We start from the raw sequence: 13,023 nt of genomic DNA on the forward strand, positions 1-13,023 counted from the left end.
GCCGCACTCCGGGGCCCCTTTCAGCATTAATGAAACAGATGTCCTTTCATTAATAAGTCCAGGTCTGGAGTTGTAATGAATGAATGAATTAATGAATGAAAGAATGGAGAGAGCGAGAGTGAGGAAGCAAGAGAGAGAAAGAGACGAGAGAGAGATTGTGAGAGAGTGCAAACAGATGCTTTACATGCACTAAATGAGCCACTCCCTCGCTTACACACCTAATTACTGTGCGATACAGTTAGCAAAGGGAAGATGCTGCATGTTTTTCTACATATTCCACTTACTTTCAAGACACTTGGTAGAAATGCACTTAACTTGTGTTTGCATCATTAAACCTGTGTGTGTGTGTTATGAATGAACAAAGGGGTCTGACTTTAATGTAAGTACAGCGTCATGCGATATAGTGTCTTTATGGAAGTGTTATGAATGACCGAAGGTATCGCACTTCAAACTAAGTATTACAGGACACTAATATTGACACTTTTGTGTCAATATTATTAACATTCTGCTGATTTATAAAAGTCTGATTTACAAAGTCCTAATTATGACTAAACCCTTCCCATTTCCACAATTTCTGTGAAAATTTGATTTTAAACCTAATCCTAAATAAACGAAGGAAAAGTTTGATGCATTGGTCCATCAGACCTTTCGCGCATTTGGGCAGAAGTGTCTGGGAACGAGATTAGGTATAATGTGACTAACGGACTTCACTTTAGAGCGTGTTCCATCCTTTAGCACAACATGTCGCCCTTTATAAAGCACGTTTATATCATATTCCACATTGACATTAGTGATTATGTCACACGGATATGCCACATGTTTGAACCATTTATAAAGTATAACAAACTGGCATAGATGCTTTGTAACACATTTATAAAGTGGTTATAAAGGCTTTATAAGCTAAATGTCATTTAAAGCAGGACGCATTATACAATATAATCACCAAACCCCTTGCTTTCTACCAAGAGCAGAGACTTCACTACTGAATAACTGTACACACACAAGAGTAGTGACTGATACAACAAAGACAATGTATAGGTACACTATACTACTTTCATATTCAAGCTATTACTCGGTATTACCGTTACCGGGTAAAAATCCAAATGGGCAGAAATCGGCCATAGGATGACCAATGACCTGGTGGAAATGAGAGTGAATGTTCACCGACAGACAGTGATCAAAAAGAAAGACAGGCCACCTATAGGAACAGTGGTTTAACGTGATTTGCCACCAATCAAGATGAGGAGCATGCAAATCAAAGAGATATGTTTTTTTCGGAACAACGAACGTTATTTCCTAGATTTGGAATTTGATTTATTTTGGATGACCTTATTACAATGTTTCCTGTGTTTAGAGGGAGGGTTTGTAGGGGCAGGAGTGCCAACCTGCCTTGATTAGAGACATAATGGCACAGGCAGGCAGGCTGGGTAGATGCAGCACAGAGAGAGGGACCCCTTACCTGCACAGTGCCTCCTCGGTCACGTGATGCTGGTTACTGCGAAGCCAAGTTGGAGGACGGGAAAACAAAAGAACAAAACAACATGGAGAGATGAGATGAGCATGGCAGAGACAAACACATGAATACACACAACATGTAGCCCAGCCCTCTCTCTCACACACACACACAGTCAAAAGTTTCAGAACACCTACTCATTCAAGGGATTTTCTTTATTTCTTACAATTTTCTACATTGTAGAATAATAGTAAAGACATCAAAACTATGAAATAACACACATGGAATCATGTAGTAAGCAAAAAAGTGTTAAACATATCCAAATATATTTTTTATTGGAGATTCTTCGAATAGCCACCCTTTCCATTGATGACAGCTTTGCACACCTGGAATGCTTTTCCAACAGCCTTGAAGGGGTTCCCACATATGCTGAGCATTTGTTGGCTGCTTTTCCTTCACTCTGCAGTCCGACTCACCCCAAACCATCTCAATTTGGTTGAGGTCAGGGGAATGCGGGGGCCAGGTCATATGATGCAGCACTCCATCACTCTCCTTGGTCAAATAGCCCTTACACAACCTGGAGGTGTGTTGGGTCATTGTCCAGTTGAAAAACAAATGATATCTCATCTGGTTTGGGCTTAGTGGGACTGGCATATTGCTGCAGAATGCTGTGGTAGCCATGCTGGTTAAGTGTGCCTTGAATTCTAAATAAATCACAGTGTCACCTGCAATGCACCACCACATCATAACACCTCCTCCTCCATGCTTTACGGTGGGAAATACACATGCAGAGATCATCGGTTCACCCACACCGCATCTCACAAAGACACGGCTGATGGAACCAAAAATCTCCAATTTGGACAAAATTTCCACCGGTCTAATGTCCATTGCTTGTGTTTCTTGGCCCAAGCAAGTCTCTTCTTCTTGTTGGTGTCCTTTAGAAGTGGTTTCTTTGCAGCAATTCGACCGTGGAGGCCTGATTCACACAGTCTCCTCTGAATAATTGATGTTGAAATGTGTCTGTTACTTGACCTCTGAAGCATTTATTTGGGCTGAAATTTCTGAGGCTGTTAACTCTAAATGAACTTATCTTCTGCAGCAGAGGTAACTCTGAGTCTTCCATTCCTGTGGCGGTCCTCATGAGAGCCAATTTCATCATAGCACTTGGTTTTTGTGACTGCACTTGAAGAAACTCTAAGTTCTTGACATTTTCCGTATTGACTGACCTTCAAGTAATGATGGACTGTCATTTCTCTTTGCTTATTTGGGGCTGTTCTTGCCATAATATGGACTTGGTCTTTTACCAAATAGGGCTATCTTCTGTGTACCTCCCCCCTTGTCACAAAACAACTGACTGGCTTAAATGCATTAAGGAAATAGATTCCACAAATTAACTTTTAAGAAGGCACACCTGTTAATTGAAATGCATTCCAGGTGACTACCTCATAAAGCTGGTTGAGGGAATGCCAAGAGTGTGCAAAGCTGAACATTTAAGAGACAACTATCACAGCTCTTCACATGAGAATGAAATGAGGTCGTGGATAGTTTAAACATCCGTTCCAGTATATATGAGCAGTAATCTTGAAATAGTCACAAATAAAACCACCCACCATAAAGTCCCTAATTCAGACAATGTAGTTTTTTGGAGAAAGTTATAAATGAAAAAAATACTGTACACATGGAATTATGTTTTTGATGTTTGTTGGGCGGTAACATGGAGAGGACATAAAAGGATGTTGTGGTCCTGGTCCCACAGATGTGGAGAAGGAAAGTGAATCATGGTGGGAATTAGCATTCTAATGAAACTACATGCAACCCACGGTAGTGAAGCCGGAGAATAAGTTATCGGAGGAGGAGAAGAATTTGATCAAGGGAAAAAATAGGAGGGAGTAAAAGAAGAGCAAGCGATGGGGGGAATCTGAAAAGGGGACAAGGACATGAAGAAAAGAGGAAGAACGTGGAGTAGAAGGGGAATAAATAAAGAGGGGGATAGGGATGTAGGCCTGAGAACAGAGATGGGATGCAGAATGGGTTATAAATGAGTGACGGTGAGAGAGAAAAGAAACAGAAAAGTACTGTATAGTCAGAAAGAGAGGGGACATGCATTGCTAGATGTTCCCATAGACTTCCAGACATTGAGCTAACGACTATCAATTTGAAAGCGCATCTCGGCAGAGACGCGCTGCTAAATGAATATTGAGGAAACACTGGTGGTGGTGTTCTGGGAAAGGATTTTTTAAAAACTTGCAAAAAATGGATGTCTTTTTGTCGAGAGCAAAACTTTATTTTCAATCAAAAATAATTGTTCTGGAAGCAAAAACGAGGCTTCAAAGTAAAAAAAAAGAATTGCAATCAAATATTTTGTAAAAAAATATTTTGAGAACATTTTTTATTTGAAAACCAAATTTCAATTTCATTTAGTTATCAACCACCCTCCATTTTGGCTATTTTTTGAGTGTCAGTTTGGCTACAACCAATACTGTTCAGCCTTTCTTTCCGACAAAAAGGAAGGATGACTGGGTCTCAGGTAAGAAGCACTGTGCTTTCTTCCGTACAACTTTTACATAGCTCCCACGATTCAGTGCCGGTTCATAACATTGTACTATATTACATAGATACATAGCGTAGAATGATAAATCATGCAATTATTATTCTCAAGCTAACCAAACGCATTTAGCTACGAACGCCTGTTCTCGCCATTTTCAGTTGACTTAATCTAACTTTCTTTCATGGTAACTCAAAAGCATCCTTGCTTTCTATCCTTAGCACAATAAAGTTATTATATTCTACTAAATCCATAGGCTTCATTAATGCCATTCAGACTTGAAGATGATACAAAAACTATGATAGCTGAGGTTCATAGATTGGTATTAATATTAGTTCAGAACCTAACATTTTAGGGTCCATACACAGATTGGCTACATACTGTAGCTAGCTACACATCCATAGGCATACAGTCATTTTTATCCTCCACTACACAATAAGCAAGTAAATAGTTAGCTAGCTATGTTACTTCAGCTGCATTGCACAGCAAGGAAAGCTTACACAATTGTACATTCAATTTGCAGTAAATGCTTTAGCTAACTAGATTCTTTACATCCACTGTTTCCTAAGACGACAGCCTGGTTTGCTGCTTTTCTCAGGAGTACCTAATACATTAAACAACACAAATGACAATGTCACACTCACGTCATTACACCAGCTAACTGGCTGGCTAGTGTTAGCTAGTCAGCTAACTTGCTAAATAGCGACTATCGTAAATGAACTTTATGACAAAAAATATGCACAATCGGTAATCTCTACATTAACGAACATATTTCTCTCAATTGTACATTTTTTGCTTGACTCGTTATGTTATAGTTACTTACATTTGCTTCCCGGTAATGTTTTGTCAGCCATCTTTTCTGTTGAAATTCACCAGGGACATGTATCTCGCTTCAAATTCGTCATTTGAACCACTCGATATGATTGGTCATATAAAAACCTTGGGACCCAAATGCATAATGAGTGATCTAACTTCCTCTTGTGGTGGTCTGGCGCAATGAAGCCATGACACTGGGTACCTCTAAGTCCCGCGGTGTAAGCTCACAACTTTTAAAGGAGGAACCACTGCAGATAGAGTGGAGTAGACGAAGTATCAAGGGAATTTAGACAACTCTGTAAAAATGGTAATCAGGCGCAGCAGTATAAGGCACTGCATCGCAGTGCTAGCGGCATCACTACAGGCCCGGGTTTGATCCCGGGCAGTACCACAACCGGCCGTGATCGGGTGTCCCATAGGGTCGTCCGAGTCCCATAGTGTCATCCGGGTTAGGGCAGAGTTTGGCTTTACTTGGCTCATCGTGCGCTAGCGACTCCTTGTGGCAGGCCGGGCGCCTGCAGGCTGACCTCAGTTGTCCGTTGTTGAACAGTGTTTCCTCTGACACATTGGTGAGGCTGGCTTCCGGGTTAAGCAGGCGGGTATTAAGAAGCGTGGTTTGATGGGTCATGTTTCGGAGCATGACTTGACCTTCTCCTCCTGAGCCCGTTGGTGAGTTACAGCGATGAGACAAGATCACAATTGGCGAGAAAAAGGGGGTAATATACAAACATTTTTAAAACAAGGTCATCTGGCTGGTGTGAGAGAGTGAGACTATGAATCATTTCGCTTCCTGTCTTCCCCACTGGCATCCAGCGGTATGACAGTAATTAGATTAACCTGCTTCCCCAGTCAATTAATATTTACACTGAACCATTTGAAGTGAGCCGTTAGGGCAGATGGAAGAAGTTCAGTGCCATGAGCCAAGAGGCATAACATCCTACTCTACTGATAAGAACAGTAATAGGCCAGTTCCAGAAAAACACGCCAGGGCTGTGGAGGGGGGTGACATGGGTGAAGCACTATGGCTACACAAACCACTCAACATCTACAGTTCACAGCCCACCCAAGACACATTGCCCTGCCTGTCGTGTTATATATATCACCTATAGTGTAGCTGATTGATACAGTACATGTAAAAAAAATGACTAATTAGCTCATTGTGGGAGTATTCTTGAAAATGAACCATTTTCTCCCAGTAACAAGGTGACAAGACTCCAGGATCATCTATAAAAGGGTTAGTGTGGGTTGTCCTCAGTGCACCCACTTCTTTACTTAAAAGCCTGCCTGGTTCCAGCATTTAACTGGCCTTCCTGTGTATGGTTTATGTGGGCTGCTTGCTTGCCTGTTTTGTCCTCCTCCTCCTGTAGCGAGTGTCATTTTTTAGATAATTATTTATTAAGTTGTTCATTATGCCTAGCTGTTGCTGTCTGTCGGGCCATCTGTCCCCAGCGAGGTGCTGCCTCTTCGTTCTGTTCCCCCTGGCCGCAGGGGAGAAAGGGACTGCTAGAGTACGATTCACCTTCTGCTGACGGCCACCCACCCCCAACCGCGCACCATGCACCGGGTACAGGGGCAGTGGCCCAGCGGGCACTGGCCCTTCTGTCAGCACTTTAGACCGCTGTGGTTACCTTGACAAACTTATCCCAGACACCAAGTTCAGCCTGCTCACTGGTGCAAAGTCATAACCAATAGATATAGAGAGACGCAAAAATTATACTTAGACAACTTGCATAGGCCTACGATCTGCCTGAGAGGGAGTGACTGACCAAATATGTCCATGTCATCTGGACATAACATTGGGGTTGTTTGTTGAGTTTGTCATTAGATCAACACTAGCTGTTACTTTTTAGCAGTGGTATCCAGTGAATGACTAACTAACTAACACCCTTGCTTTTCTTGCAGTTACACTCAAACTTTTCTTTTCTTACTAGCACCAACTTTACTGATAGCTACTTTGAGTAAAAATGTACTTACTATGACTGTGATACGTGGTTCTCTCACCAAGCTACCTTAACGGGATAGTGCGAGACTGTCAATTAAGACGTTTTCTATTTACCCAGAGATGAATTCACTGATAAAAAGTGTACATTACCAAGAAGGAGTGTGATGGAGTTTTGCATCAGATGACCTGGCCTCCACAATCACCCGACCTCAAAACCCAAATGAGATGGTTTAGGATGAGTTGGACTGCAGAGTGAAGGAAAAGCAGCCAACAAGTGCTCAGCATATGTGGGAACTCCTTCAAGACTGTTGTAAAAGCATTCCATGTGAAGCTGGCTGAGAGAATGCCAAGAACGTGCAAAGCTGTCATCAAGGTGAGACGACCATGTATCACAATAAGTACATTTTTACTTTCCCCCAAACAAAAAATGATCACATTTACGTAAGTATTCAGACCCTTTACTCAGTAATTTTTTGAAGCAACTTTGGCAGTGATTTGGCAGTGATTACAGCCTCGAGTCTTCTTGGGTATGACGCTACAAGCTTGGCACACCTGTAGTTTCTCCCATTCTTTTCTGCAGATCCTCTCAAGCTCTGTCAGGTTGGATGGGCAGCGTCGCTACAGACCTTTTTTCAGGTCTCTCCAGAGATGTTTGATCAAGTTCCAGTCTGGGCTCTGGCTGGGCCACTCAAAGACATTCAAAGACTTGTCCCGAAGCACCTCCTGCGTTTTCTTGTCTGTGTGCTTAGGGTCATTGTCCTGTTGGAAGCTGAACCTTCACCCCAGTCTTGAAGGAGTTCCTACATATGCTGAACACTTGTTGGCTGTTTTTCCTTCACTCTGAATGATGGTCCCACTAAGCAGATTGGATGGCGTATTGCTGCAGAATGTTTTGGTAGCCATCCTGGTTAACTGTGCCTTGAATTCTAAATAAATCACTGACAGTGAAGCACCCCTACACCTCCTCCTCCATGTTTCACGGTGGGAGCCAGATCATCCGTTCACCTACTCTGCGTCTCACAAACACACAGCGGGTGTGAACCAAAAATGTTGATGTCAGATGTCCACCGGTCTAATGTCCATTTCTCGTGTTTCTTGGAACAAGCAAGTCTCTTTTTCTTGTTGGTGTCCTTTAGTAGTTGTTTCTTTGCAGCGATTCACACAGTCTCCTCTGAACAGTTGATGTTGAGATGTGTCTGTTACTTGAACTCTGAAGCATTTATTTGGGCTGCAATTTCTGAGGCTGGTAACTCTAAATTAATTTATCCTCTGCAGCAGAGGTAACTTTGGGTCTTCCTTTCCTGTGGCGATCCTCATGAAAGCCAGTTTCTGCACTCAAAGTTCTTGACATTTTCCAGATTGACTGACCTTCATGTCTTCCTGACCTTCAAGTAATGATGGACTGCCATTTCTCTTTGCAAATAAGGCTATATTCTGTATACCAACCCTACCTTGTCACAACACAACTGATGGTGTCAAACGCATTAATAAGGAGAGAAATTCCACAAATTAATTTAAGGCACACCTGTTAATTTAAATTTATTCCAGGTGACTACCTCATGAAGCTGGTTGAGAGAATGCCAAGAATGTGCAAAGCTGTCATCAAGGCAAAAAGGTGGACACTTTGAAGAATCTCAAATATATAATGTATTTGTAACACAATTTGTATTGTAACACTTTTTTGGTTACTACATTATTCCATGTGTTATTTAATAGTTGTGATGTCTTCACTATTATTCTACAATGTAGAAAAAAATTTAAATAAAGAAAACCCCAGAAATGAGTAGGTGTGACAACTTTTGACTGGTACTGTATATGCTGAGTAGATAAGTATTCAACCCCGAGTCAATACATGCTAGAATCACCTTTGGCCACGATTACAGCAGTGATTCTGTCTGGGTAAGTCTCTAAGTGCTTTGCACATCTGGATTGTACAATATTAGGCTATTATATTCTTTAAAAAATTATTCAAGCTCTGGCAAGTTGATCATTGCTAGACAGACATTTTCAAGACTTGACCGATTTTCATGCTGATTTAAGTAAAAAAAAAAACTGCAACTCCAGGGTATTTGGCCTTGATTTTTAGGTTATTGTATCGCTGAAAGGTGAATTTGTCTCCCAGTGTCTGTTGGAATGCAGAATTAAGTTGTCCTCTTGAATTCTGCCTGTGTTTAGCTCTATTCCATAAATTTTTGTTTAAAAAAAAACTCCCTTGTCCTTGATGATGACAAGCATACTCATAACATGATGTAGCCACCACCACGCTTTAAAATATGAAGAGTGGTACTCAGTGATGTGTTATGTTTGACCCAAATATAACGCTTTGTATTCAGGACAAAAAGTGCATTTCTGGCCTCCCGAGTGGTGCAGTGGTCTGTCACTGCATAGCACTGCTAGAGGCGTTACTACAGATGAGAGTTCGATCCCGGGCTGTATCACAACCGGCCGTGATCGGAAGTCCCATAGGGCGGCGCACAATTGGCCCAGCGTTGTCCGGGTTAGTGGAGGGTTTGGCCGGGGTGCATTACTTGGGCTCATCGCACTCTAGCATTTCCTTGTGGCAGGCCGGGCGGCTGTAGGCTGACCTCGGTCATCAGTTGAACACGGTTTTGTTGGAGGAAATTATAGTTGAAATGATTAATTATGTATACATTTTTAATTAGAACCATTTATTCTAATACTATTATGTTATGGTATGAAATGTATGGGTTCTTGGTTAAGCTGTTACTGAAAATGTAAGTAAAACAAATTAATTGTCTGTACCTTGCGGGTTTAAGGGAGAAGGATGATGTATCTTTTCAGACAGGTAAGAATGTTTGTTTTGTGTTCCATTAGTGGAGAAAAGTATATCTTTTAGACAGTTTGGAATGTAGTTTTATGAGGGGAGTAGAAGAAGAACTCCAGACCTGAAGACACTGCGCTATTGTGGGGATCGGAGAGAGTGTGTGAAACTGATGACGTCATTTTATGTTCTCTCTTTAAAATGTAATGTTCTTTGTATTTTGGGTCAGTACTCATCAAAAATAAATGCTGAACTTGTTTTTAAGACTGGTCTCTTGCTAATTCATGCAAAATGATAAACTTATTATGAAATAGATAAGAGTGTGAATTTGGTTTTGGCTACAAAACATATAGGAATTTAGAATTCCTCTATCAATTTCCGCCGACACATTGGTGCAGCTGGCGTCCGGGTTAAGCGGGCGGATGTTATTAAGCCCGGTTTGACGGGTGATGTTTCGGAGGACGCAGCGATGAGACAAAATCGAAATTGGGGAGAAAAAGGGGGTAACATTTTTGGGGGGCGGTATTACTTTAGTGCCTTATTGCAAACAGGATGCATGTTTTGGAATATTTTTCACTCTGTCATTTAGGTTAGTATTGTGGAGTAAACTACATTGTTGGGTGCCTGTATGTTTGTAGTGTCTGGGTGTATTGATTCACCATCCAAAGTGTAATTAGTAATGTACCATGCCTTAAGGGATATTCAATGTCTGCTTTTTTTAACCCATAGACCAATTTGTTCCCTTCTTTGCAAACCATTAGATAAGCTCCCTGGTCTTTGTGGTTGAATCTGTGCTTGAAGTGAGTCCATTCAACTTATTGTGTCTTGTTAAGCACAATTTTATTTAGGCTTAACATAAAAGGGTTTAATACTTATTGACTCAAGAAATTCTGAAACTCAAGATCAGTGGCACAACATCTCAATTTAAAATTCAGACGAACAACAAAATGTGGAAAGGTGGTGTGAATACTTTCCAAAGACATTGTATGTGTGTGCACACAGTGCCTTCGGTGAGGGGAGGGGGGCAGGACTCTACAGGAAGTGGCTACCAGAAGAAGAGCAGAGAGATGCTAAGAGAGCCTAGGCCGTCCTCCTTTGGGATGACATGCCATTATGCTGAATGGGGAACACACGAGTCATTCAGGTTGTCCCACGCCAGCCTGGCCAGGAGCCAGCGCACTTATCTCAATCTAATCCTGCACAATGATGCAGCACAGAGCACCTCTTAATTATGGGCAGAGGCACTCTTCTCTCACAACACAGACAAAAGCGTATGCACACGTGCACACACAAATGTGCACACACACACACAAACGCTAATGCGCATGACACACACACAACAACCAGAAACAAACAAATGGATACATCAAAAAAACATGCATCTTATTCATCACAAGCGTACAGCATACAGATACAGGAGCCTTTGAGCGGAAAATCTGTCAGACAGTGCGAGAGCTGCTGCTACGGCATCTCAAACAGCAAATGCATAGGCAACGGAAGGCAGGCTTCATCAACATGTCACACACCACTTTGCAGTGAGCTGGAGGCAGTATGCATTTTGGAAACATACAGTTTACTTAATTGTTTGAAACCTGAACGTTTTACTACATATTATGGAGGCATGTCTTTACCTTGCTTCAAAGTAGCCTAGCAAAAATCAGACCCATAATCGGAGGGTATTAGCCAAAGGCACAATCCTAGTCATATAAGCAGTCCATGCTACTTGTTGCCTATCAGATCTCCCCTCTTTCTACATTTCTAGGATATTTTCCTCTCTGTCACATGTGCTTTAGACTGTTTTTTCCCACTAATTGCATTATGGAACAAACATTTGCACGTAGCCTACTGCCTTGTGTGCGTTGCTGCACTTATAATGTGAAGAAATAATAGTTCATCAACATTTTAATATAATTATTCTGATCTGTTGCATCATCATTTTTAATTTAAAAAAATGTAGCCTAGGCCTACTGGTTGCATAAATGTGGGATCTATCGTCCCACAACTGTCCCAGAGTCTGTTTGAAATAGGCTATTTCTTCCTTGTCAAGCTGACCAATAAAATAGGTTAACTTTTCTACTATGGGGGATAGTAGAGTGACATAGGCTAGTGATTTTGCTGTTCGTTCCTTGTCTTGTTGGGTGAGGAAAAGTAAATGTGAACAGTTATTCCAGCATCTTCAAAGTACGCATCAGAATTCAGTAAGAATGGCCGCACATCCTTGCATCCTCGACTTGCTGTTAAAAAAAAAAAGATTACCGTAATCTAAATGTGATTTGTCAATCTGAGCACCGAGGATGGACGCAGTTTACTCACCCAATGCACATGGGTCCGGTCAATTTCTCAAATTGTTCAGCACCACATTTTCCTAACGAAATCCTGGTGTGCACATACTACAACCTTGAGACATCAATATGAAAAGCAAATGTTTTCAGATACAACAATTCACCAACCTCAGAAGTGGTTGTATTCCAAAAGTTTGGGGGTATTTCAGAGGTTGTTTGTATCCCCGTACTTGCCTGTGTATGGTTGCAAGTCAGAACCAGGCAAAAAGATGCACGTTCGTGGGAAACCAATGAGGATCAAGGAATTATCCACACACATACGGTCCTAGTAATCACCCCAGACAGGTACCCCAACCAACCACAAACAATGAAAAGCATCCAGATTATGCACGCGGTGGCCACCTGGTCTGTGAACCTCAAAGAGCATGTGCTTGCTTCTCAGATGGTATATGTGCCCAAAGTGTTCTAACGCCCTGGACCAGAGCTATAATCTGTCCCAAACTCTGTTCCAGGGCGTACCTATTAGCTAGCTAGCTCTGGTCCGCACTAGCTCTGGTCCGCAATAATTAGCTCTGATCCAGGGCGTAGCTAGAAGTTAGTGCAGACCAGAGCTAGCTAGCTACACCCTAGAGCATAGTTAGTGCGGAACAGAGCTAGATAGCTACTAGCTACACCCTGGACCAGAGCTAGTGACATATTACAGCTCTGGTCCAGGGTGTTGGAGCACTGCATATGCACATACCAACAGGAGCTTTCATCCATCCCTGCCTGCTACTGCCCTATGGGTACACTCTACAAGGCAGCCCACTGTCTGTTCATTCCTCTCACAATTCCACCTGGTATACGCACGCACTGTTAGTGGACGCAATGAGGCTGTTTAATAACAAACCACGATCGCAGAACTCAACGCGAAACAATAGCAGAACCTGGGTAAACCAATCATGGAAGACAAGGGCCACAATATGAACCATAGGGAAAGTGAGCGATTCATACTACCATTCCTAATGCAACCGGTGCAACTAGCAGAGATGTACGTGGCTGTGTTGGAGCATAGTGCACCTAGATCAGACTGGAGAGGTCAGCTAGTGCATAACCTCTGTGGCTCAGCTGACAGGACAAGGAGGGGGGCAAAGGCTGACAGATCAGGGTCAAGGGTGAAAGGCAGGATTCAGGAGGTGCAGTGACTGGGGGGTTAAGTAGTGC

At 42.1% G+C, this 13,023-nt stretch overlaps 1 protein-coding gene across 2 annotated transcripts in view; it reads right to left on the minus strand.

The window, feature by feature from the left end:
* ccser1 (coiled-coil serine-rich protein 1) overlaps positions 1-13,023 on the minus strand; it is a 106,050-nt gene that overhangs the window by 45,299 nt on the left and 47,728 nt on the right. Inside the window, exon 10 of one of the 2 annotated variants that reach the window (XM_042330708.1) lies at positions 1,460-1,495. The exons of the other annotated variant lie outside the window; for it this stretch is intronic. Within the exon in view, the coding sequence (XP_042186642.1) occupies positions 1,493-1,495 (3 nt within the window). The 3' untranslated portion in view covers positions 1,460-1,492. The remainder of the gene's footprint in view (positions 1-1,459; positions 1,496-13,023) is intronic. 2 annotated transcript variants of the gene reach the window in all.

The sequence above is a fragment of the Oncorhynchus tshawytscha genome, linkage group LG12 (assembly GCF_018296145.1).
Source record: "Oncorhynchus tshawytscha isolate Ot180627B linkage group LG12, Otsh_v2.0, whole genome shotgun sequence".
Lineage (NCBI taxonomy): Eukaryota > Metazoa > Chordata > Actinopteri > Salmoniformes > Salmonidae > Oncorhynchus > Oncorhynchus tshawytscha.